At 53.7% G+C, this 26325-nt stretch overlaps 1 protein-coding gene across 8 annotated transcripts in view; it reads right to left on the bottom strand.

Moving 5' to 3' along the window:
* Positions 1–568: 568 nt before the first annotated feature.
* LRRK1 (leucine rich repeat kinase 1) overlaps positions 569–26325 on the bottom strand; it is a 123985-nt gene continuing 98228 nt past the window's right edge. For 5 of the 8 annotated variants that reach the window (XM_064569993.1, XM_064569996.1, XM_064569998.1 and 2 more), the window contains 11 exons: positions 24472–24721; positions 22153–22319; positions 19965–20162; positions 18434–18711; positions 16124–16318; positions 15199–15350; positions 9948–10065; positions 8790–8906; positions 6008–6858; positions 5540–5641; positions 570–3662 (listed from right to left, as the gene is read on the bottom strand). In XM_064569993.1, coding sequence (XP_064426063.1) covers positions 3485–3662; positions 5540–5641; positions 6008–6858; positions 8790–8906; positions 9948–10065; positions 15199–15350; positions 16124–16318; positions 18434–18711; positions 19965–20162; positions 22153–22319; positions 24472–24721 — 2606 coding nt within the window. In that variant the 3' untranslated portion in view covers positions 570–3484. Of the gene's footprint in view, positions 3663–5539; positions 5642–6007; positions 6859–8789; positions 8907–9947; positions 10066–15198; positions 15351–16123; positions 16319–18433; positions 18712–19964; positions 20163–22152; positions 22320–24471; positions 24722–26325 lie in introns of all 8 variants that reach the window. The other 3 variants (XM_064569997.1, XM_064569999.1, XM_045899524.3) reach the window with 2 other exon arrangements.

Below are 26325 nucleotides of genomic sequence, written 5' to 3'. Positions count from 1 at the left end.
CTGCTGCTTTCCCTGGTGCAGGGTGGTGGCGGGAGGTGGGAGGAGGCTGGGTGTTCATCTGCTGGGGGCGGGGGGTGTTGACCCGGCAGCTGGGCTGCACGTGTTCACAATACCAGGGCAAGGGCAGACCAGGGTCAGAGTCCATTGGCCTTTGTCAACTGTCCCCAGTCCCTCCCACCTGTCTTCCTCAGCCTGGGATTCTCTGCCTACATCCCAAAGACAGCCAGGGGTGGGGGTGGGGTTTCTGCTTGAGCCATGCCATGAGGTCAGACGGATGTGACAGATTATTGGCCCCGCCCCTGGGTCTGATACCCTCCATGGGCACTTCCCATGGCCTCTGCACACCAAGGCCAAGGTGTGTCCTTCCTGGGGTCCAGGGGAGAAGTCCCCTCCCAGCCTGGCTTACCATCATGGAAAGGCTTATATATAATTCAAATAGTGCAGCAAGGAAAGTATAAAGCAAAACCTAAGGACCTTCCACTCTACGCCAGCCCTCAATTCTCCTTCCCAGAGGCAACCAAGGTCTACCAGACTCTTGGGCATCCTTTGGGATATTTCCCCTGTGCGTGCCCACGGAGCTGTACAACATTTTTCACTCAAATAGACACACCACGCTGTGAGTTGCTTTTTAGGAAAACAATGCATTTATTATACCCCGGAGATCATGTCGGAGCAGGACCGTTAGCACCGCCCCCTTCTCTGACCGGCTGCAGAGTATGGCAGGGTTGGAGGTTCAGGCATTTTTGACTTTCCTCCTGCTAGAGGTTTAGGTTGTTTCCTGTTTGGGGCCACTTATAGGCGATGCCACAATGACATTCTTGTTCTGCTGCATTGGGCCCTTTCACGGGAAGTTCAGGATCAAATGCTTAAGTGGGCCTGCTAACTCTAAGGGGTGGCCCAGCTGTCGGTTAACTCCCCTTTAGCCCACTTTGCACTCAGTGAAGTGGTTTTTAAAGACAATTAGGTCATCAAACATCCCTGCTTAAAACTACCAGTAGCTTTGATGGAGATCCATGCCTACAAAGCCCAAAGCCATGCCTAGCGGGCCTCTGAGCTCCCCCTTCTTCCAAACGCTCCAGTCCCACCAGCTCTTCATCTGTCCTTCTAGCACAGCAGCTCATTCCCGCCACAGGGCCTTTGCACATGTGGATCTTCCAACGTGGTGCCTTCAGGTCTCCGCAGGAGTGCCAACATGAGGATAATAAATGACATTTTGTTGCTGTCCTCATGACTACTTCCTAACTGTTGGGTGAGGTTGAGTGCTATTTATGTCCTCTACCTGTTTTCCTTTTGTGTTTTCTCTTTCTTATCGATAGGCACGAACTCTCTGTATATAAGATAAATTAGCTGTTTTTTCTCTAATTTGTCACCAATATTTTTTTCCCAGTTTTTGACTTTGTGGTAGTTTTTCCATTTAAGTTTCTAATTTTTATGTAGTGAAACCATTTCCTGCATGGTTTCTTTCTTTTTTTTTTTTTTTTTTAAGATTTTATTTATTTGTGAGAGAGAGAATGAGAGACAGAGAGCATGAGAGGGAGGAGGGTCAGAGGGAGAAGCAGACTCCCTGCTGAGCAGGGAGCCTGACGTGGGACTCGATCCTGGGACTCTGGGATCATGACCTGAGCCGAAGGCAGTCGCTCAACCAACTGAGCCACCCAGACGCCCCTCCTGCATGGTTTCTAACTTTTGTGAAGAGCTGCCCTAAGCCGGCTCCATGAGGCCGTGGGCTAAAGGCCTGGCCGCTCCTCACAGCAGCTTGGGCCTCACGCTGGGAGGAGGCCAGGTCAGAAATGTGGGTTAGGACGGGACCGTGGGGGCCCTGAGCATCAGCCTGGCAGTCTGGCTTCAGGTTGTAGAGGGCGGGATGGGGGCAGGAGAAAGACAGGACCCGGTTTGCATTTGGGGGGCAACTGGGCAGCTATGGGGTGCTGGGATGGGAAGGGAAGGAGAGCGGTGAGCACCAAGGCCCAGCTGAGGGACCGGGGCAGGACGTGGCGGTGACTTGGGCAGGAGGCACGGGCCCGGAGCCCCTGTTGGACTCGATGCCCAGGCCAGCGAAAGGAAGTGGGGCGGCTGAGGCTGACAGAGCAGCTGTCTCTGCTCACGGAAGCTGCTAGGGGGCTGCTTGCATGGGGGCAGCTGTGGGCAAGGGGGGGCTGCCCATTCCACCCCGGCAGCGAGTGGGCCTGGGTCGGATAGAGCCTGTCCCTAACTACTCACTCTACAGACACAGACTGTGACATCATTCTCAAGAGAATCTGTTTATTTTCAGATAAAAGGAACCACATTTGCCCGCATATCCCAGCCAATCTTAAGTTTGATTTTTATAACTTAATTTTAGGAAAAGGTCAACAACTTGAACTGGAGTATGACCTCATGTTCACACCGCCGTTCTGGGGTCAGCAGCCTTAAGTGATTCCTCTTGGGAACCATGTGGTACGTGTGCATGTGTGTGTGCGTAATTTATAAAAACGGTCGCTGTAAGACCCATAAACCCCCCATTAACAATTTTGCTCTTTAGACTTTGCTGTACCTGTGTGTAGTCAATGCTGATGCATAATTCGGTAGAAGCCCCATACGATGTGATTTCACAACCGGGGCCTAACCACTGAGCTATTACTTAATTTGTTAAAGTGATAAACAAGATTATTATGTGCAAACAGACAGGGCTTGTGCTTCAGCTGTGTCCAAGTTTACTTTACAAAGCTATAAACACACGGCCCTTTCTTAAGTCCTGATGATTGAGTTTCCCCTGCCTTTTGTCGGCGGGAGAAGAATGTAGAGGCTGAGTGGGTGCTCTGAGCCCTGCGTTAGCTCTTGGCTTTCCGGCTGGGTCACTTAAAGGAACTCATTCATTCCCCCAGACTGGGCAGCGCTCCTCCCCGACGGTCCTTCTGAGGGCTTCTCACACAGAGTCTTTCCTGAGCGGGAGACATCTGATCTCAGCTTGCCCAAGCGGGGCCCTGGGGCACTGGAGCCCCCAGGGGCTTGTGAAATGTGCTGAGAGCCTGGAGGCCACTCGGGGAAGGGGCAGAGGTCACGGCCCCCTCCTCCCCTGCCCCGAACTGCTCCCCAGCTGAGAGCCTCTAGTGTAATGCCTCCCAGACCTAGGGAGGGAACTGTGCCGTGAAGACCCAGCCCCGCTTTGTGTGACCCAGTGTGGAGTGGGATCCCCGTCCCCTGCTCCTGGAAGTGGGTGGAGGAGGCAGGGGGAGTTGCTCCCAACTGGGCCCCACCGTCTTCTCTTGGGTTGTAAAACCAGCAATGGGAGAATGGAGGTAGGCAGCTAACTCTGCTCTGGAGAACCGGGGAGCCCCCCAGACCACGGCCAGGGTGGTAACTTCTCAGCACTTCTAGCAGCAAGTGGTTCATGGGCGAACCCACTCCATCTTCTGGGTCCTCAGGGGGGCGGCAGGCTGCAGGCAGGGGGGTCAAGCCATTGGCCCGGGGCAGCCGGGTCTCCACGACTGTCATTCCACAGGAATCACCTTCTCTTCCGCATGCAAGCCTCCATTCGGCCCAGCTCCTCGTAGGACTGGTAGAAAACGTCAAACTCCCTAGTGCCCCAGCCCCTCCAGACAGCTAGGCACCACTCCGTGTTTTCGTTCTCAAAGCCGCACACGACTGTGTCCTTTGCCACCACGGCTGCATCCACAAGCACCCTACAGAGAGAGGGAGGGGGGGTCTGAGAAAACCTGCGGGGGTCCCCACTTGGTCGGGGCCAGGCCCCTCAGTCTGCACCTTCTTGGGAGCCTGGCTTGGGGGGGAGCATCTGGACATCCTGGCCTGGCAACAGGGATGTGCTCTGATGCACCTGCTTCCCCCCGGGGGTCCTGCCTGTGGGCAGAGGCTTCCTAACTGAAGGAGAGCCTAGTGCATCCCTCCATGGGCATGGGGACCGTCTGTGAGGCACTCATTCCATGGAAGGCCACAGATGCTACGAGAACAGATAGCCTCCGTCACGGGACCCCGACCCCCAAGTGTCCAGAAAGCACTATACTCTGACTGCTGCTTGTCATCGGCCCCCAGTGGATCTGAAGCACCTACTCAGCTCCCTTGCCGTCAGCTCAGGCCCCGTTCTTCCTCCCACGCCGTGTTCCCAGTGCTTTGGAAATGCAGGGCAGTAGGTCCGATGGAAACCCGTTCCAACGTGCCCTAACTGGAGGCATTTGTTTTTTTTGAAGCTGTGGATTGTTTTGCTGATCTGTGCACACACCACACGTTTCCTGCTGGGCCTTGGTCGGACCGGGCAGCCCCTGTCCCAGCACTCCCCGCCTTGCCCCGGGGCCAGCACGCAAACCACTATGACGTGCAGGGCCTCTGGCCTCCTCGGGGCCTTGCACGCTACGGACACTCACTAGCTATCTGCCGCGAGAATAATGTCTCAGATGCACGGCCAAAAGCTGGTGGGATCGGGCTACGGCCCTCCCGTCAGCTGGCTGCCTGGGCTGCTTTCTCCCTACAAAGAGTGTGCCTGGCTCCCGGTAAACCTGCCTTTGGGGGCTGAATAGGAAAAACACCACCAGTGAAAAATTCAGGGACACTAATGATGGGCGATCTGAGGTCCACAGGCCTAGGCTCTACAGACCCGCCTCTTCCCCAGAACGCCACCCCCCCCCCCCCCCCCCGTGCCCCCGACCTGTGATCTGGTAACTACTTCAGCCCACAAACCCAGCCGGGGCTCAGCAAAAAACAAAAACAAAAAACCCAGATCGTGTTTCTGGAATCACTGGCAGAGCAGGGGTCCAGGGATCCGGTGACTCTTGGAGAACACTCGGTGCTTTCGGGCAAGGGAGGGGACCTGCCATAGGTGTTTCCCCTTTCACCGTCGTCCTACTCTGGGGCAAACAGGCCGAATGGGATTTCTCCATAAAGGAGATTTGCAGGATGGGGCTCAGTAGACCAAGTGAGGCGTGGATCCTGCTGGCTGCCAGGGGATACTGGGAACACCAGCCTCTCATGCCCACAGCCATGCACCCCTTATCCGGATAGGCTGCCTTGCCCCAGAATGACCCGCACAGTGGAGTCTGGCCTGCCTCCTGGGAGGACCCCCCAACAGGTGGGTATGGAGCCATGGCGGAGCCCGGGCTTGGGCATGGGGAGTGGTGGTACATGCTAGGTCTGTGGCTCCCCTAGGGGCTATCTGGGCAGGTGGAGCACCCCAGGAAGGGCCCTCCTGCTCAGTGGGAAGGACAGTGAATCACCCGGCTCCCCGTTTCAATTGCAGCTGGACTCCGGCCCTGGAGACATATACCCCAGGCAGGACACTCGGTCCACAGGTGCACTGGGAACCCCAGAAACAGCCTGCCATGACCCGTGGCTGATGCCCAGTTCCGCTGGTATTTGCTGAGCCCCGAGGAGCTGCCTGGAGGACCCCATCTTGTTCCTTCTCTGCCTTATGGCCACTGTGGCATTTATCTGTGGAGGACAGAAGCGCGAGAAGCCACTGTGCTGGGGGTGGGGCGCGGGTGGCCTGGCGGAGGGGCCTCGATTCCCCAAACCACAGCTCGGGGCCTAAAGGAGGCGCCCCCAGGCTTACCCATGCGGAGTCAGCTCCCGGGCTTTTAAGACGGCGATGACGCGGCCCCGCTGGCTGCCGGCCTCCTTCTCCAGGCCAATGACAATAACGTCGCCCCCGCGCCTGCGAAAACCGAGAAGGGGAAGCGTTTGTCCAGGGCCCTGCTCCCCAGGGCACATGGAGCTGGCGGGCACTGAGGCAAGGCAACCAGCCTGCCGACTCTGCGAGAGTGGATTGAGTTACTGGGAGGCCTCCGAAGCCGGTGCCCACCCCCCAAGGCCTTTCCCAGGGGGAAACTGAATCACAGCTGCCCGGGGGTGGGGGTGGGGGTGGGGGTGGGGGGACTCTGCCTTGTGGTCCTGGGCGGGGGGTGGGGGGGTAGGAGGGAGGGAAGCAGGTGAGCGCGCTCACGCCGGCCCTTCTTGGGTTTGCCGAAGCGATCCCTCCGGGCTCCAGCACAGGAGTGAGCCCCGCTCGCGGGAACCGTACCTGGGGACCCAGATGACGTCTTTCACGGCTAGGATCCTCACGGCCTGCAGATGCTGGCTGAAAGCCTCCCCGTCCATGGGGGTCAGGTCGTGCTCAGACCTGTCGGAGCCCGCGGCGGGCTCATGCAGCCGGTCGGAGTCCTCGCAGTCGGTGGAGAAGGGCACGCTGGAAGAGCTTGCTGGGGAGCAGGGCAGGCTGGAGGAGGCCGCGGGGGTCCGGTGGGGAGAGGAGGGGGAGTAGGAGGACATGGAACAGTAGTCGGTCAGCGAGTCCTGGTGGGTCAGGATCTGCGTGCCCAGCTCCTCGCTGTACATGATGCTCACGTCCGCGATGGAGTCCCCCTCGGGCTCTTCGGAGCCAGCTGCGTGGCTGCCCAGGGACTCCGGGCCCAGTGGGTGCACAGGAAACATGTCTCTGAGCGGGCTGGGGTCCCCGCAGAAGTACCGGGCGCACAGCTGGTAGGTGGCTGCGTGGTACATCACCAAGGAGTTGGCCCTGTCATCCAGGCACCAGACGACCTCCTCCCCTCGGCACTCAGAGCTGCCCACGACTGAGGTGACCACCGAAGGGGCCGAGTAGGGCTCCAGCCTCCTGCTGATCTCCAGGGCTGCACAGTCGATGACCAGCAGGCCTGGCCCGTTGCTGTACCAGACCTCGGACCCGCTGTTGACCACCTCCATGGCCTTCACGGGGTAGGGGTTCTGCCGCGTGTCTTCATCTGGGATGTTGAACTTGGACCTGTTGGCCGTGTGTGAGCACAGGTAGGAGCAGCTGTGGTCCGGGGCACCCCGCACCACGGAAAACACCGCCACAAGCCCGTCATCCAGGCCTGCCAGCACCAGGTAGGAATTCTGCGGGGAGAAAGACAGGACGGCCTGTGAGGCTCACGCAGGCCAGGAGAGAAGCAGAGTGGGCACAAGACTCATGTCCGCACCGACACCATCTCACCCAGAGGAGCAATGTTCCCAAAGAGGCGGGGGCCGCCAGCAGGACCCAAAGCAGGTGCAACTTAGGCCCAGAAGAGCCACCCACCCACCCTTCCTGCTGTGAGCAGGAGAGCAGTGTGCTGGGGAAGAGCGTGACCCACGGCACCTAGGGGAGGGGCCCTGCTCAGGCTGGCTTCTTGCAGTGTGATTGGGAGGCGGCCGCCTTCTCCCTCGGGTCACACCGGCCTCCTTCAGAGGCAGGACGTGGTTCCCTCCTTCCCGGGAGCTCTGCTTGTTACTGACGTGACAGCAGTCGTGGGTGGCGGGCAGCTGTGCTTGCCAGCGCTGCCTGCCGCCCCCACCAGACAGGGGCTCCGTGACAGCAAGGTGCGGGCCTGCCGCACGGAAGGGCTGAGTCTCGTCCATCTCTGCGACTCCACCCGGCGTTCTGCACCAGCAGACGATGCGTGCCTGCTGAGCCTATGCTTGAAGAAATCGCTTCCAGCTTAACCCTCTCACGGAGGCGCTTCTTGGACCCTGTGCCTACACCCCCCGCTTACCACACCTACTCTGAAATGCCTAGCTGGCAGCGCAAGGGTCCTGGGGTCGCCCTCCGCCCCCGCAGTGAAGCATGCCATCTTCTATAGCCAAAGTTGCAGGGACGGTGCTGGGTGCTGGGCCCACCCCAGGCCCGGGAGGACATGACGCCAAGCGTTATTTAAGGTCACTGCTGGCCAGAGCCCCTCAGCCAGGGCACCACCACCCGCACAATGCTCCCTGGAGCATCTCTGCAGAGCCAGGAATAGAGGGCAGCTTCGAAGCCCGGTTGCCTGGCGAGGGCTGAGGTGGGGCAGGAGGAGTTCAGGAGAACAAAGCCGAAGCCCTGCCAGAGCGGGGACCCAGGCCTCGTGAGAAGCAGAAAGCCACCTTCCTGGGACCTGGAGCTGCTTGGGAACTGGGGAGGCCAGGCTGTCCAAGGTCACGAGCGAACCAGCTTCTAGCTCAACAGCAAGGTCAAGAAGCCCTAAGAACATTTATCAAAATCCATCCTCAGAATTTTAGGAAAGAAAGCAGCCAAAGCAAACAGAGGCAGCGTCTCTATCTGAACCCCGGCTCTGGGCCCCAGTCAGGGCGGTGAGCCCCACGGCCCGGCTGGGTGTGAACGTGCGCATGCAAGAATGCAGGGGCCTGCTGTCGCGGCCACGGGGCAGCACCCTGACAGGGAGGCTCCGCACAGAGCCGGCTTTATTCCCTCTGGTCGTGCGGGTGGTGGTGCCCTGGCTCAGGGGCTCTGGCCAGCAGTGGCCTTAAATAACGCTTTGTGTCATGTTCTCCCGGCCTCTGGGGTGGACCGGGTCCCGAGCTGCCCAGCCTCGCCCGTGGGGCATGGTCCTAAACGACTCCAGGGTTGATTTCAGACTTTTTTTTTTTTTCCTAAAAAAAGGTTCCTCGGGCGCCTGGGTGGCTCAGTTGGTTAAGCGACTGCCTTCGGCTCAGGTCATGATCCTGGAGTCCCGGGATCGAGTCCCGCATCGGGCTCCCTGCTCGGCAGGGAGTCTGCTTCGTCTTCTGACCCTGTCCCCTCTCATGTGCTCTCTGTCTCTCTCATTCTCTCTGTCTCAAATAAAAAAATAAAATCTTTAAAAAAAAAAAAAAGGTTCCTGAAAAGGCTCTAATGATGACCTGTCCCCCTAAGGCTGACTGTGACCTGACCCGGGCTTGGCGGTCCAAGAGGGCCTGGCTTTGCTCCCATTCCTCGTACCCCCTCCCTCCCCCAAGCCGAGGGTGGGGGCCCCCCCAACAGAAGAGGAAGGGAGAGTCAGACATCTGGGCACCCCCCTCCCCCCTGACCTCACCTTTTTAATAATAGGCACTGCCAACAAGCAGGTGACGACCGCCGGGGTGTCCAAAGCCCGTTGGGGTGTGTTTAAGGGGCACATGCCCTTGAGGTTATAGATGTAGATCTTCTGGTCCTGCAGAGGAAGACGAGCCAACATGAGACCCAGGTTGGAACATGCCTGCCATTTTCTCCCAGGGTCCCTTCTGCCTTGGGAATCCCTTTGTGCCTTAGGAACCAACATGCGTTGGGGCTTTCTGGTTCGTCGTTTGCATATTCCTATGCTTTGTAGAGATGTTGAAAATGACAGAAGAATTTAAAGAAGAAACATAAAATCGCCCCTACCCCATTACTTAGAGAGGGTAATTTTCACCTGGGGATTTGGGGCCCAGACTCCGTTTCCCCAGGGTGTTTGTGTGTGTGTCTCCGCGTTCCTGGCAAAGTGGGACCACCTGACTGTGCTGTTTCCTCACTTTTCTCCTAACGATGCACGGCGGGTGGAGGGAACCGTGTGTGAGCCCGTGAGGGAACCGTGTTTGAGCGCCTCCGTGCTGCCCATCGCCCAGGGGTGCCCACAACCTAATCTGCTGTCGGAGCTCAGACTGTTTCCAAGTTTTCACTACTGGGGGTTACACAGGGATGAGCATGCTTACAGACATGTCTGTCTGCTCTCCACTGTGTGTCTGGGCGGGCGGTACCATCTCCTGCCCCTGCCCCGGCCCCCACAGCTCCGTAGCTTTAGAGCATCCATTGGGGCAGCCTCTCTGGATTTCTCAGAAGACAGCTCCTTGGGCCTTCCGCTGACTTCCTTGACGTGAAGGCAAAATGCCTTCAGAGCTGAGTGGATTCGCCAGGTAGACCCGGCAGTGTTATGAGAAACCCAGTGGCTTTACCAGCCTAATGGGGTGCTCCTGCTGGGATCCTGCACCTGAGACTTCTCCCGACTGAGTCCCGATCACCCGCCAGGGACGAGGCAGGTTGTTACCCCTGGGGACATGCTTCTGCTACTTCACAGGGCTACTGGCACTGCTCTGGGGGTCTCACACGTGCGGGCTGGGGTTATCTGGTAATCACATGTACCTGGGCATGGTGTGTTCCTATTTGCTAAATCTGGCGCCCCCGCGGACTGCGCCCTGTGTTGCCCACCTCGATGAGAGCCCTGCATGGAGGCAGTTACCTCGGTGGCTGTCCACAGAGAGTTCTGGACCTTGAGCTGGCAGCTTAGCTTCATTCCCGCACAGCTCATCCGCTGCACTTCCATAAGGCCCTTCTCCGTGTTCACCACCGTGTAGTTCCTAGAGTCGGCGACAATCGTGTGGTCAGTGCACGGTGGCCAGGGGCTGCCTCCCTTCTCTTGGCTTGGCCTGAGCAGCCTTGGAGGAGGACATCAGCTGCCTCGTCCACCCCCTCGAACCCAGGGTTGAATTTGGCCACATTCTGAGAGAATCGAGGACCGTTCACGGCACTGGGCACAGGTGGATTCTGCCTCAGGCAACGAGAGGACATTCCCAATGGGAAGAAAGGCTCTCTTCTGTCTGTGACGTTGGAGGGTCCAAGAAGTTGCCCCCCAGTGTGAAGAAGGGGCACAGTGGCCACACCTCCACCAAAGCCTCTCACCCCTCCCACTGCCATACGTGCCTCACCCCAGGAATAGGGGAGCCCCTCAATATCTGAGTAAACAAGGTCAAGGCCAAAGATAGATGGGTTCATTTCAGAGTAGGCTGGGGTCCTGGAAACACATCCCCCAACACAAGTGCTCTGAGAACTAACAAGCTGTCGTTTATGAGGGCCGCTGTTTGCTCCCTGGAACTGGCCTTCCCTTAGCATTTCTGTCCCCCCCCCCCGCCCCCGTCCCCCATGGGCATCCAGTGTCCTCACTGTCTGAGGCGGAGACTGAAGTTATTTACCCAGGTCACACACATCTTTTGCCCACACTTCCACGGGTCTTTATGTCTCTCAGTCTCTTGACTGGCTTCTCCCCTTCCCCTTTCTCTTTTTTCTCTGGTAGGTTATATGCTGAGGATTCTGGGGGTGTCCTGTGTGGTCCCCACATACCTGGGGTGCCATTTGCCTCATCCCCCTGCTCCCAATCTCGAGTCTTGATCAGATTCTGTTTGCTTTTTTTTTTAAGGTAAGAACATTTCCTCATTGGGGGATTGGGGGTGTGGATTTCTACTGGGAATGTCCCATTCTCACTCCTTTTGTGACCATGAATGATCACTGCCTTATATCCACTATTTCAGTAGAGATTGCAAAAGGCTGACATTCTATTTCTGGCATTCCCTCTTCATTTATTAGCTTCATTTATTCTAAAAAGAGAAACTTCCTCCTTTTCTCTCTTTTGCGACCTTGGGGTAGAGTTCACATAGGAAAGGCAGAATAAAACCTTGATTCTTTCTGTATATACTAGTTTTCAAAATAATGGGTTGGTTCTCTAGGAGCCTTCAATGGTGATCAATGAGGGGTTTTTGTTTTTAAGATTTTATTTATTTATTTATTTAGAAAGCATGAGCAGGGGGAGGCGCAGAGGGAGATGGAGAGAGACAGTCTCAGGCAGACTCCCTGCTGAACGTGAAGTCCGACGCAGGGCTTGATCTCAAGACCCCGAGATCATGACCTGAGCCAAAATCAAGAGTTGGACACTTAACTGAGCCATCCAGGCGCCCCAGTTTGTTTGTTTTTATTAAGTAGCATTAGAAACGCATGAATTTTAAAAATTTGATGTGTCTCAACCCACTGCAATTCTTCTTACTAATGGCCGACTGCCTTATCCTTGGCCAGTAGGAACCTCTCTGGGTTGACTCCTAAAACCCTTTAATCTACCCTCACGAGTATCTGATGGCATCCTTGATTCTGGTGTGTCAGATATTCTGGCCATCTTCCTGTCCCAGACCTGGAGTCATCCACTTCTCAAATAAGCCCTGGTTCCCTCTGGCACTTAGAGACCACCACCTGGGTCCCAGGGGTCATCACTTGTAGGCGGTCATTATTGTTAGGACTTTTCAACGGGCAGGACTAGGAAACATGAGTTTATTTTTCTTAAAGATAAAATCTATCATGAATCCAAAAATTTAAATTCAGGAGTACAGGTTTTTTTTAATTTAACCTATCTTTCATACTTTGCATGCCAAATATCACAATGTGCAATGCCCGGCAATGTAATTACTGAAAACATATATATTTACATATATAAATATTAGTAAAAGTAAATAAATATACACATGCACAAATATACATATTTCTTTAGGACATGGTTTCTTAGACCATGTCTTATGTCAGAACACTCAGTCCCCGTGACTCTCGTGACTCTGAAGATGTCCCACTAGGGGAGAGACCTCATACTCTGACCAGGACTGAAGGATCTCACCAGATGGGTTTTTGGAGATTGCAAAGTCTATCTTTCCAATACCCTGGCATCTTGGTTCTGTGACTTCCTGTTCGTTTCCCAGTGATCTTATTCCCACTTTACCCCAGCCACCCTCTCCCTAAGTTGCACATCGGATCCCGGCTTTACTAATATCTGCACCCCTCCCACCTACTCAGTGTCAAGGACCTATTTTCTGACCTCTACCTCTGAGTTTTCCAGAACATTCCACCTACTATCATAACTCAACACAGGGTTTTTGGTTTTGTTTACACTCTGCTAAGATCTAGGATTCTCTGGTACTTTCCATTGTTCCTTATCCACTTTATGGACCCACTTAGGTTTCATGATCCATCTCTGTCATAACCCTCTTGAAAATACCTCCACCACCCATACCCTTCTCTCCCTCCTGCCAAAAACCCAACTCTGCTTAAAACCAACTGTTGCCTATCTTGCAATCTGCGGGCAGCAAACCGTGCTGGGGACACATAACCCTGTGGATGAGCCTCATTTCCAACACCTGACCTCCAACCTCCAGCGGGCCTCAGTGCTGTCCTGCAACCACCCTGGTCTCATGCGCTAGTGCTCATGTCACACGTCATCTTCTCGAATATTCAAAACCTCTCCCATGCTTTTGTCCTTCCTGCCACTTCCCTGAGAAAAAGATGCGACTAGAAGGGAAGGCCCACAAATTCTCAGGTAAGGGCCCTAATCCTGCTTGGCTCTGGGTCCCCCACCCCTCTCACTACTCAGCAACTCCACCCCAGTCGCCGTCCTCTCTCCCTGACCCCCGGCATCATTTACTTCTTCTGCCATCAAGCTGCAAATAGCACCCATCTTAAAACAGAGTCCTTCCAGGATGGGAGAATTATTACAACTAATAAATGACTTCGGAAAAGTTGCAGGGTACAAAATTCATATACAGGAACCTGTCGTGTTTCTACACACTAGCAGAAAGAAAAATTAAGAAAACAATTGCATTTACAGTTGCACCAAAAAGAATAAAATATCTAGGAATACAATTAAACCAGAAGGTGAAAAGCCTGTACTCTGAAAACTTAAGACATTGATAAAGCAAACTGAAGAGGACACAAATAAATGGACACATGTATATGGACTAGTTGAATCAATATTGTTCCAGTGTCCACACTGCCCAAAGCAGTCTACAGATTCAATACAATCCCTATCAAAGAGCATCAGCATTTTTCACAGAACTAGAACAAATAATCTTAAAATTTGTATGGAGCCACAAAAGACTGCGAAAAGCCAAAGAAATCTTGAGACAGAAGACTAAAGCTGGAAGTACCACGGTCCCTGATTTTTAACTATACACAAGGCCACAGTAATCAAAACAGGAGGGTATGGGCGCAAAAACAGACACATAGATCAACAGAACCAGAATAGAGAGCCCAGAAATAACCCCAAACTTATGTGGTCAATTCATCTATGACAAAGGAAGCAAGAATACACAATGAGCGGAAAGACAGTTTCTTCAATCAGTGGTATTGGGAAAACTGGACAGCCACATGCAAAAGAATGAAACTGGACCACTTTCTTACACCATACACAAAATAAACTCAAAGACCTAAAGGTGAGACCTGAAACCATAAAACTTCTAAAAGAAAACAGAGGCAGTAAACTCTTGGGCATCAAGCTTAGCAGTATTTTTTGGATCTGTCTCCTGAGGCAAGGGCAACAAAAGCAGAATGAAACAACTGGGACTACATCGAACTAAAAAGCTTTTGCACAGCAAAAGAGACCATCAGCAAAACGAAAAGGCGACCTACTGAATGGGAGATATTTGCAAATGATAAATCTGATATGGGGTTAACATCCAAAATATATAAAGAGCTTATACAACTCAGCACCAAGAAAAAATGAGCGGAGGGCTTCAAAAGACAATTTTTTCAAAGAAGACATCCAGATGTCCAACAGACACTTAAAAAGATGCTCAACATCACTGATCATCAGGGGAAAGCAAATCAAACCCACGATGGGATATCACCTCACACCTGTCAGAAGGACTAGTATCAAAAAGACAAGAACCAACAAGCGTTGGAGGGGCTGTGGAGAGAAGGGAACCCTCGTGCACTCTGGGTGGGAGTGTAAACTGGCACTGCCACTCTGGAAATCAGTACGGAGGTTCTTCAAAAAAGTAAAAATAGAAATAGCATATGATCCAGTAATTCCACTTTTGGGTATTTACCTGGAGAAAATGAAAACACTAATTTGAAAAAATATATGCATCGCAGGGCACCTGGGTAGCTCAGTCAGTTAAGCGTCTGCCTTCGGCTCAGGTCATGATCCGGGGGTCCCGGGATTGAGCCCGGCATCGGGCTCCCTGCTCAGCCGGGAGTCTGCTTCTCCCTCTGCCCCCCACCCCCCATTCGTGCTTGCTCTCTCTCTCTCAAAGAAATTAAAAAAAAAAAAAAAAGAAAAGATATATGCATCCCCCTATGCTTATTGCAACTTTATTTACAGTAGCCAAATATGGAAGCAACCTAAGTGTCCATCCATATGGATAAAGATGTGGTACACACACACGTAGAATATTACTCAGCCATAAAAAAGAATGACATCTTGGCCTTTGCGACAACATGGATGGACGTGGAGGTGTTATGCTAAGTGAAATAAGTCAGAGAAAGACAAACACCATATGATTTCAATTACATGTGGAATCTAAAAAACAAAAGAAAAAATAAAACAGAAACAGACTCATAAACACAGAGAACAAACTGGTCGTTGCCAGAGGGGAGGGGGGTGGGGGGGATGGGTGAAATAGGGGATGGGGATGAAGAAGGAAAAAAACAAGTACAAAAAGCAAAGCCCTCTGTTGACACCATGCACCCTGGCAGACCCCACCTTCTCTTTGCTTCTCTTAACCACAAATGCCTACATGCCTATCTATTTGTGTGGACTCAAGTTTTCTCTCTGGAGCGAACTCCATCAGGCTTTTAACCCACTGTCCACTAGACATTTCTCACCATGGTCATCCCTGCCTGCTCCCCAATTCCACAGTCCGCCCCCCGATACTAGCAGGGCACAGCCAACCTTGGGACATTACCTGGACTCCTCTTTCCCATCCCAGAACACCACCATGTACTCCTGGCCTTGGGAGGAGAAGAAGGTGGTCTGCTTCCCGCAGGGTAGCTGGTACATGAATGTTGCAAAGGTCGGGTCCTTCATCTGGCTCACCACCGACAGGGCCAGCGGTCGCTGAGGGAAAGAGGCCACCAGAGCTGTGAGCAAGAGTCATTAACGACCAGACGGATGCCTATCCTGCCCGTGAAACCAATGGTCTTGAACAAGGGAGGAAGGACTAGGAACTGCTCAAAGCAAGAGGCCAAGACAACTGCAGGGGCCAGAGTGTCTGGCAGCCTGGGTCATCACTCTCCTTAGCAACCTGAACTTAGGTTGTCAGGTTAGCTTAAACTCTGATGTTCCAACCCCCGTGCCCACGGATGTACAACCTTACGGGGAATTTTTCTCAGACCTTATTTTACTCCCAGTTCATTAAATCCGCACCCTCTAATTTGATAAATGCCTTTTAACCTTGAAACCACTGGCCTCTTCCCCCCAAACAGCTAAGCTTTAAAATGATATCATGATTCCTGCTCTCACAAGCAAACCTGCTCCCCATTACTCTAGACAGAGATGCGTACATTCTCTCTGCTCTCGCATGGGGACTCTACTGCTATAAAGGGGTTGGGATGCTATGCTTGCCTGATGGTGTGACACAGAGGCTGGGGAGGAAAGGAGAGCTCATTTTTCCCGAGAGTAACACGCATGCAAAGAAAATAAGCTGGATGTATGAGGAGCAATATCTATCTATCTCTTTCTAGAAGAGGAGAGCAGAGAAAGGTTGCCCCCTTCGTTCTAGACCCTTAGCGAGGATGGGCAAGTAGACATACACATGTACTCTGGAGATCCAGAGCCTCCACCACAGGGGCAGGAGGTGCCAGGCCCCCAGGCCCCGGGCCCTCAGGTACCTTCTCAGGCTTCGTGTCCCAGCACTCCATCATGAGGGCCTGGAGCCGATGGAACTGCACCTCCTCTGGTTGTCCCAGGACAGGGCGGATGCCCTTGGACAGCTTCTTGGCAATCTGAAGCTGGTGGTGGCCCAGTGCTGGCCGCTGTCCCGACAGCAACTCATAGAGCACCATTCCATAGGAGAACATGTCTACCTGGGCAAAGAGGCAAGCCAAGTCAGGTCCCCTGCCTGGGCCCAGCAGCTTTCATAAGCTGGCCTTGTGATGGAGGGAGCAGAAGACACAATCGGACCAGGGATCCTGCCCAAAGGGAGACGGTCATCAATCCATCCATGAATGCATCCATCACTCCCCACCTGTCCAGACATCCAACCAACCATCTGACCATCCATTATTCTGCCTCTTTAGCCTTCCACCTTCCAGTCCTTCCCTCCTCCCTCCCTTCCCCCTTCCCCCCCTACTTTTCTTCATCTATCATCCATCTATCCATCCATGCACCCATTTGCCTACCCTTTTGCATATTTATCCATCTATACTCCCGTCCACCCATTCATCCAGCCATCCGATGATCTGTTCTTCTGTCCATATGCCTATCCATCCTCCCATACTTCCTTCTTTCCATCCATGCATCCAGCCAGCCAGCCACCCATCCATCTAATAAACACACACTGAGACCTTGCTAGCCATCAGGCACTGGGTAAGGTCTCCAAGGATGCCATGCTCCTTATCCTTGAGACTCAAGAAAAGGCAGGAGAACATGGACCCTCAGCTCAATGAGCTTGGCACTAGAAGGGCAGTGTATGCAAATCATAAAGGGGGAATGTCTCCTAAATCACAGCATGTTGACTCCTCTAATTTTAATGTCATCAAAGGGCCCAAAAAGGAGAAGTTAGTTTCGGCCTCCATGAGGGCCGAGAGGTAACGTTTTAGCAGGAGAATGGCCGACATAGGCCTGAGAGCTTTCAATGTGAAGGTTCCTGTTATAATCTTAGTTTCGAGGTGCCTGGTCTGTATCACCTGCTACTTAAGAAGCTCTTATTTTTATTACTCTGATTTGCCTTTTCTATTTTGGTTAATAGCCGCAGGTGATGAGTTAACCCATACATGCTAAGGTCATTCTTTTTCTTAGAGGGATGGAGTAGGGGCAGCGGGAGAGGGAGAAAGAGAATCCTAACTCAATGGAGCTCAGTCTCGTGACCCTGAGATCATGACCTGAGCCGCAACCAAGAGTCAGATGGTTAACCGACTGAGCCACCCAGGCACCCCCACTAGGGTCATTCTCTTTCCTTTTTTATTTGAAGGTGGTCAAAAGGTACAAACTTCCAGTTATAAAATATCATGGGGACGTAACGTACAGCATGGGGACTACAGGCTGTTTAGGTCATTCTTGAAGCAATTAGGCAATGACTCATCTGCAAACCACCAAATAATGAAAAATTATAGACCAGGGGAGTTTCAGGGCTGGGTGACTGGTGAACCAGGGCTAACACTAGCTGGAAGCTGGTTCCAGCTTGTCTGCCTGCCTGTATCTACTAAACAGCTTTCAGGGAAGAAGGTAAACATTCAGCTAACATCTTGGCCGAGGCTGGCCATGCAGCTGCTCGGGGAGTCCACGCTTGTCCTGTTAGAATTCACTCTCTTGGGCGCCTGGGTGGCTCAGTTGGTTAAGCGACTGCCTTCAGCTCAGGTCATGATCCCAGAGTCCTGGGATCGAGTCCCGCATTGGGCTCCCTGCTCTGCGGGGAGCCTGCTTCTCCCTCTCCCACTCCCCCTGCTTGTGTTCCCTCTCTCGCTGTGTCTCTCTGTGTCAAATAAATAAAATCTTTAAAAAAAAAAAAAAAAAAGAATTCACTCTCTTTTCCTGGCTTTGGCCATGCTGTCTCGGCCATCTTTGCCACTGGGGACAGCACCTACGGGCCAGGAGGCTTTGCCATCCTTATTCTGACTGCTCCGCATGAGCCCGCAGGAGGCTGGTCCACTGTCCCCATTTTATATGTCTAAATGGCAGAGCTGGGAGCCAAATGCAGACCTATTTCTGTCCTGGACTCATTGTCCGCTGTGTATCACCTTGACTTTGCCTCTGAATCAAGGTTAGAGACTTCAGAGTTCGGAGACTTCACTGTTCCTGAAGCTAAGGAGAAGTTAACCTTGACATTCGGAGGTGGGCACAGACCCCTGTGCATTTCTGGTTCAAGCCAGAGCCCCCCTGGTCGAGCATGGGAGAGGGAGAGGGAGAGGAGAGTGCCCGGGGAAACAGAGCTCAGAAGCTGCAGGTGCCATGGGGCTGACAGTGGGCCGGGCTGTGGGTACCTTCTCATCATACACGATGCGAGGCCTGATCTCCGGGGCCTGGTAGCCAGGGGTGCCCTCCACGCCGAGGGCACCCTCATGAAATGACTGCCGTGAAATCCCGTAGTCCGACAGCTTGATGTTGATGTGCTCCTTGACGTCAAGAGACCAGACGAGAATGTTGTCCGACTTCAGGTCACAGAAGATGATGTTTTTCTTGTGCAGGTAGGCCAGGCCGGAGGCAATCTGGTAGGCTATTTTTTGGGTGAGCATGTGTCCCAGGGGCATAAAGGAAGAATCTTTGCAAAGAAGAAAAAAATACCAAACTACCATTACAACAGCGGTCTTTTCTCACCTTCTCTCTCCCCAGATACTTTATATTCTACGGACACTTCTCATCATTCCCCATGCTGGATGCCAGTGGAGATAGAGAATGACCTTCTGAAATAAAACCGTATTTAGGAGAGAGATGCTTATTGTTATAGCTTCATTCATGGTATTTCATGCCTGGAATTGTTGGTGTTTTTACTAAAAGGGCAAGGATTCAAAATTCATCGCAGGCCAAGTTTGCTCTACTGTCAAGCGGTGGGTTGCGGGGATAAGAGCTTCATTAAAAAAAAAGTTCTCTTCCGTTGAGGGAGAAACGATTTGAGTTTAATGCGTTTCTTCTGCCTGAGTCAAGAGCCTGCTACCCCTCTCCTTCTGTCAGCTCTTTGGAAGTTAGTTCCCTATTCATTTCCTGAGGAAAATTATTTTAAAATTTCATTAAAAAATAAGATAGGGTGCCTGGGTGGCTCAGTTGGTTAAGCGACTGCCTTCGGCTCAGGTCATGATCCTGGAGTCCCGGGATCGAGTCCCGCATCGGGCTCCCTGCTCAGCAGGGAGTCTGCCTCTCTCTGACCCTCCCCCCTCTCATGTGCTCTCTCTCTCTCTGTCATTCTCTCTCTCAAATAAATAAATAAATAAATAAAATCTTTAAAAAAAATAAAAATTAAAAAAAAATAAAAAATAAGATAAAACCGACCCCAGGGTCTCAGAGTTTGAACGATGGTGGACACGCGTTGTGCGTTCCGGGGAAAGGAGAGCTTTACGTGGCTGGTGGGCTTGGGGGCACGAGGCTACTGCTCAGGCCCCCTTGGGCTGCCTCATTTGAGACCCTCAACCGCCCCCCTCAGTGGGACTATCACCATCCTCCTTTTACAGGCCAGTAAACGAGGTACTGATTTACGGGATTATGGCAGAGAACCAGGACTTGGAAGGCGGTCCCGTCTGACTCTAAACCATAAGCTCTTCCAGCCTTGCCAACACCACCGTTCAGGGTGTAGACCTGGTGAAGTGCCTTTCTTCGCCCATAGGGAGTTGGCCAGGGGAGCCGTGGGGCAGGTGTGCTCTGCCCCAGTCGGCCAGGCCAGGCAGGAGGAGGGAAGCCCCAGGGATCCCGCTTCCCTGGGGCCTCTGCCGCCGGCCATGGGCTCCCTGGCCTCCCGGGGCTGTATCTGGCGGGGCCGGGCCCCGGGCAATCCCTTTGGAATGTTCTCGGCGCGACTGGTACCTTTGGAATTCTCAGACAGCACAGTGTTGAGGCTGCCCAGAGGGGCGAGCTCCAGGGCGAAGCAGAGAGGGTGGATGCTGATGCCTATGAGCGACACGATGCAGGGGTGCTGCAGGGCGTGCAGCATGCTGGCCTCCTGCCGGAACTCCGAGAAGTTCTTCATGGCGTCCGTGGCCCGCAGGTGCCTCAGCATGGTGTCTGCAGGGAGAGCATGGCCATCAATGCTGCCCAGGGACCCTCTCTAGGGCCACTCGGGTGGGGGTCCTGCCACACGCAGAGCTGCCCCACGGCGACTCGAGGGGCTGCGGGGGAGCCGCATTTAAGCCTATTCCAGTTCTGCATCCCTGAGTGCCACCCAGAGCCTGGCTCAAGCGGCAGGACTGGAAGGTGACCAGGCCCCGGCTGCCACAGGGATGCTGAGGGCATGCTCGCCCGACTCCCCGCCAGTAGCCAAGAGAGAACCAGCACTCTCTCCTCAGCCAGAGAGAAACCTGGGGCCACCACGGGCCTGTGACACATCATCTCAGGTCAGAGGAGCAAGGTCTATTGGCAGGAGGGGGCAATTTCCAGTCTGCGCTGTAACCCCTGCAAGGTGGCGGCCCGAGGCCCCCACCCCCTCGCAAAGGGCCTCTCCTGCCAAGTCAGTGGGGGCGGGACACCACCCACCGGTCTGTGGCTGGCCCTGAGGTCACCAAGCGGGGTCCACCAGGCCCTGCTTGTCCTCTTGCATCCCAATCTACTCCTCCCCTACGTTCAGGTCTTCAAATCAGGGATTTGTGGACACGGAGGTTTAAACAGCATGAAAAAAAAAAAACCCTTGGCAGTTAAAATGCATCAGTTGTGCCAGATCTGTGTGTAGGCCAGCCAAATTTGTTTTTTGAGTATAAAACTTGTTTTTCACATTGGCTCTTCAACCCATTATGCATTTATTTTTTGACTATGGCGTAAAGTCTGACCCAAGGGTCTGCCTCAATTAGCGACCGGTCCGCCTCTCCGCTCTAAGTCACGATGTCACCGCCGCTATGTACCAGCTTCCCCCCCACACGCACGGCTGTGTCTGCGCCCCGGCGGGCCTGGCCGAGCCCCAGAGCACACTGCCTTCATGTCTGCAGGGGTGTAAGTCATGACATCTGCTGGGCAGGCCTCTTGCCTTTGCCTCCCTCTGTAGGACTGTCCCAGCTGTTCTTGGGATGTTGTCACTTTATACGCATTTAGAATCAGTGAGTGAGATCTGTCTCTCTCTCTCTCACACACAGGCACGCACATCCTCGCTAGGATTTAAATGAGAACTCAACTGAACGGTATCTATTCACTATCCCTCCACACCTTACAGTTTAATTGCTGCATTCTAGCAACGGGTCTTTGCCATACACGAGAACGCTGCTGAATTCTGAGGCTGAGCTCACGTCTGGCACCTCCGTGAAACTTTTACTGGCTCTCATATTTGTCAGTAGATTCTCTCGGATTTTTCTGTGCAGGAAGTCATTCTCTTCGTATAGTAACAATTTGTCTCTTCCTTTCTGATCTGCTTTCTCTACCTCGCTCTATGATTCTGATTTTTCTACCAAGAGTGTAAACGACCTTAATGATCATAAGGATGAACATGCTAAGCCAGGGGGTAGTGAGAAGTGTGATATTCAGCCGGCTGGGAGTGAGGGGGCCGCCCAGTACCCGCACTGGCTGGCTGTGGAGCCTTGATGGGTTGTTCTAGGTAGGTAGCAGCTCTGAGCTGTGCTTGGTGTGCAAGAGGGTGTCTCCTTCCTCCTCCATGTGGGTGGCAGAGAAGGAGGGCGCATGCTGGCTTCCCCATCCGTTCACCTGGACTGCCACCTTCCTTCCTTCAGTGGCGATGGCTGAGAGGGGTCCTACGGGGTAAGGGGTCCACCTGACGTCTGAGTGTGTACCCACCATGTGCCAGGCCTGTGACGGCCACGAAGCAGATGGAAATTGTAGGGATGGCCCGTGCTCTTGGGGGCTCGCATCTAGACAAGAAAATAATCTCCCCAAACAATTTCCAAGCTTTGCTCAGCCTGACGTTTAGGCCTATCCCACATCCTGCCAGGAACAAGGCAGGTCGGCTGCCCAGGGCCCTCCGCTAGCCTCGTCCCCCCTCCTCTCCTCTTCCAGTCTCCCCAAGTCTTCCGTGGGAGCACGTGTCTGAAAAGAAACAACACGGGGCCCTGTTTACCCGCTGGGGCATTGGCCAAGTTCTTGAATTTCTTGATCTGGAACCGTTTCACCGCCACAGGCTGGCCTTGGTACCGGGCCCGGTAGATGATGGTGCCGCTTCCGCCCTGGCCCAGGACGCTGCTCTCGTCCTCGCTGTGCTCCAGCTTGCTGTTTTCCAGGAAGAGCCTGCCAGAAACACAGCACACGGGTCAGACCTCCCTAACCGGTCCCTTACCGCTCCCCGGAGAGGTTGGCGGTGGGTGGATGTGAGGACACCCTTGGTCATTTCTTCCACTGCAGGGAGTCATAGTTCAAAGCCACCCATGGGGTCAGACAGATCCAGGATAACCCATGGCTGTACGCAGGTTATGTGGCCTCAACAAGCCTGGGTTTCCTCCGTAAAGTGGGCTCATAATGCAAACTGCCTCGTAGGCATGCATGGTGGCTAGCACCGGGGGAAGCCAGGCCAAGTGGCCCTCATAGACAGAAAATTCCTTTGGATGTTTTCTTCCCAAAGATTCTGTGCTTTGAGAGCTAGCATCCATCAGACAAGCTGCATTTATTTACTGCTAGGTTGGTTGTTTCCTTATTTCTTTTTATTACGCGAGGAATGATGTAAGCGGCCGCGGAGGCCTTCTGACCGGCATGAGCCGTGTGTGCATAGTCGATGGCTAGGATTCCACCCAAGGGCAGGGAGTTTAGACCTCCCTGGTCTGTGTGTTCTAATCCTAGGTAAAGGGGAGATTTCTTTTGGGCTTTTGGAAAGACCATAAGTCACTCCTGGGAAGGAGGGAGCGGGAAGGGGATGATAGGAGGCAGGGAGGGAGGGGCGGGCAGCCCAGAGGCCCTCCCACTTCAGGACCTCCCCCTGCTCTGCTGAGTCTCTCTGGGTCCCTCACCAGCTGCCTATGAGGTGCCTCCACTGGAGCCATCCTGGCCCCATAGGCTGACCCCACCAGGCAGTTATTTTCCATGCCTTCCAGGAACAGATTCTGCAGCTGCTCAGCCTTTGCCCAGCTCCACGTCATGCTTTGCACTCCCCTGGAGCCCTTGGTGGTGCTGCAGAGGAGCCGGGCTCTTCTCCAAGTGCCCTCCCCTCAAACCACACTTGGGCAGTGTGGGCCCTTGGGAGCCTCCCCAATGGGCACGGGGAGCAGCAGGAATGCTGGGGATCCCTCAGGCCATTCTGTTAGGACTCCCGTAAACTCGGGGCCACAGGACAGGGCTCCCTGGATACTTGGTAACTCCCCCAACCCTGACCCACCGAAACTCCTGGAGCGTGATGCTTTAGGGCCCCAGCTGGGCCCCAGCTCAAGTTTCCAGGGACCCTCTGCTGGGCTGGGAATCCTGTCCACATTGTCAGGCTTTTCAACTACCGGCCAAGTACCTTCAGTGAAGAACCATGCTATGGCCTGCCATTCGATCCAAACCAATCTGACTTTCCCGATTTCATACAGGAGATGCCACAGCCCAGATTTAGTGGGGGCATAAAACCCAACAAGGTTCAGCAAATAAATGAAAATCCTAACATTTGACGATGCCTCATTGGGCCCCCCTCTCCCAAAAATCTGATTCATGCATCTACACAACTCGGCACGTGGTCTCCGAGAAACGATAGCCCTCACGTTAGAGTTCTAGGAATAAAGGGAGCCCATTTTGCAGAAGAGCGGTGTTTAATTATCATTTTGACCAGCGAGGTAACTGGGGTGACTAGAAAGGGCTCTGGGGGGACACCATCCAATGTAGGAAGCAATTTCTTAATTTGATAGACCGACCCCAATCCTGCAATATCTCAGAGGACTCCACATGGATTCTTTGGGATGGGGGGCAATTTGGAAAAATGAGAATATAAATACTCTTACTACTGCCCCCCAAAAGTTTACTTTTCTTTAAAGAAGCCAGAGATAGCAATCCTTTGACTAAGACAACAACAGGACTTCATAACTCCAAAACAGTTGGTAACTGCCAATGTCAAATTATCTCCGGGGACACTGAGTCATAGCTTCTGGTTTCCATGACTATAGAACCGTCCATCTTTTCCCCAGCACTCGGATTTTGTGACCATTTCCTGTTGGGTGGGACCACAAAGCATTCTCTATTTCTCCAGCATTCTCTCCCCAGTCATTATCTGAGGTTAGAGGTTGACTCACTGCAAGAACAGATGTAGGGGATCCAAATGCCCACCCTGAGGGCAGCAGGTAGGAATCAGCATTTGCCAAGAGAGGAAAATGAGGCTGTAGGCCTGGGAGCGCCCCCTTCTCGAACACGAGGAGAATCCGCCTTCTCGTCCTTGAGCCGGCAGGAAAGTAGGAATCAGAGGAGGGGCACGGTGGCCTACCTGGCTGGGAAGTCGGTCATGAACAGCTCGGGAACCAGCTCCTGGAGAGGCACGGGGAGGTCAGGGTGTCTGGGGCAGAAAATGAAGTCCTGCTCAATGGCTGTGAGCACGCAGTCTTCCATGTCAAAGTACTGCACGTCCTCTGCTTTCTCATTCGGGTCCGTGTGCTGGGCCCAGGAGGTCTCGCACACGGGGCAGGGAACATACTGCTCCATGAGCGGGGTCCCGTCGCTCTCTGTGGCCGTCAGGGCTAAATGGGGACAGAGCAGGAGATAGTTTACATGAAGGCGGCCGCAGGTGGGTCCCTGAGCAGCACCCAGGCGGGGTGGGCTTTTCATAGGAGGGGGTCTGGGTGCTCCTGCCTGGACCCTAGGGAGTGGCTGAACCATGACTGTATCCTTGGGTTCTTTTTTTGGAGAGCAAGATCCTGAAAGCCCAGCACCGGGAAAGGTCAGGGATGCACTGGACAGCCGGTGGGTGGTCTAGACCCTCGGCGGGCTGGCTGAGGAGGGGCTGAGAGGTTGGGGATCCCTCCTGCACAGCTGGGCCCCGGCAGGATGCTGCAGGCTGCGTCTGAGCTATGCCATGCTCCAGAAACTGAACCACAACCAATAAGGAGCTAAGCTTAAAATTAGAAACATAAGGCTTGCAATTACTATGATCCCTCCTAGAAGAGCAAGGCAGGGGGGAGAAATGAGTACAAATTATAAGATAGACAGAACCTAGTCATTTTACCTGTGTTCCCCGGGGCAAAAGCACACAGCTTTTCCACACACTCTGAAAGGAGGTGCAAAGAAGTAGCCTCCAAGGCGCCTCAGGGTGAGCTGATGGCCTGCCTTGTGCAGGGTAGGAGGGGTCTCCTGGAACCTTCTGGGCGCATCTGCTATCTGCAGGCCCGTGTGTCACACATCTTGCCAGTTGCCATCCTGAGCAGCCCTGTCTCAGGTGATGATCGAATGCCCCCCCCCCCAACAAGCTGTCAAATCTCCCCAGCACCTGCTATGGGGCTCACTGGTTGGCGGGGCATCACAAAAGCCCAGGGAGGCTCATATGGGTCTAGAGGCTTCCTTGGATGACCAAACATACCCAAACTGCCACAAGTCACACACCAAACTGCCTTCTCTTGGGCCCCTTTCTTTCTTTCATTTTTAAAAAAAGATTTACTTATATATCTGAGAGAGAGAGAGAGAGAGAGAATCCCAAGCAGACTTCCTGCTGAGCACGGAGCCTGACACACAGGGCTCTATTCCAGAACCCCGAGATCATGACCTAAGCAGAAACCAAGAGTAGGATGCTTAACTGACTGAGCCACCCAAGTGTCCCTGTTGGCCCCTTTCTAAGCGTTTTTCCTTATAGGTCAGCTTTCCCATCAGCCCTGGAAGGCCCCCAGGCCCCGGTGTCCAGACCATGCATCTGGAGCACGGCCTGCCATGCTCCTTAAGCATCTCCTCTGACGCTGTCCTGGGACACAGTGATGTGGCAGGAGAGACGCCAGCTCAGGGAGGTGAGGGCGCTGGCCAAGCAGGTCTTGGAGTCCAAACCCATTCTCTGCTCTCTCAGCCGCCAGCCTTCAGAGGCTGAGGGCTCATGGGGAAGAGGCTGCCTGGTCTGCCCCTCACAGCCTCCTCCCTGCAGAACACCCCACGGGTTTGTTCCCACTCTGGTAGCAAAACAGAGGGCCTCAAAAGCTTCACTCCAAAAGGTGTTTTTTTGGGCGGACTGTCAATGAAGAAGCTGATCAAAGGGCCATGTGGGTGGTTGGTCACCTCTGGGATTTGGGGGTGGGGGCAGGCAGGAAAGGAAAATGGGGGTCCTCGACAGGTGTGGCTCCCTTGCCTTCCCACCCCGCCCATG

The sequence above is a fragment of the Mirounga angustirostris genome, unplaced genomic scaffold, assembly GCF_029215605.1.
Source record: "Mirounga angustirostris isolate CCGP_5_RB_7025 unplaced genomic scaffold, mMirAng1.0.hap1 SCAF_9, whole genome shotgun sequence".
Lineage (NCBI taxonomy): Eukaryota > Metazoa > Chordata > Mammalia > Carnivora > Phocidae > Mirounga > Mirounga angustirostris.
Note: the sequence above shows the minus strand (reverse complement) of the source record. Positions and strands in the feature narration are given on the sequence as shown.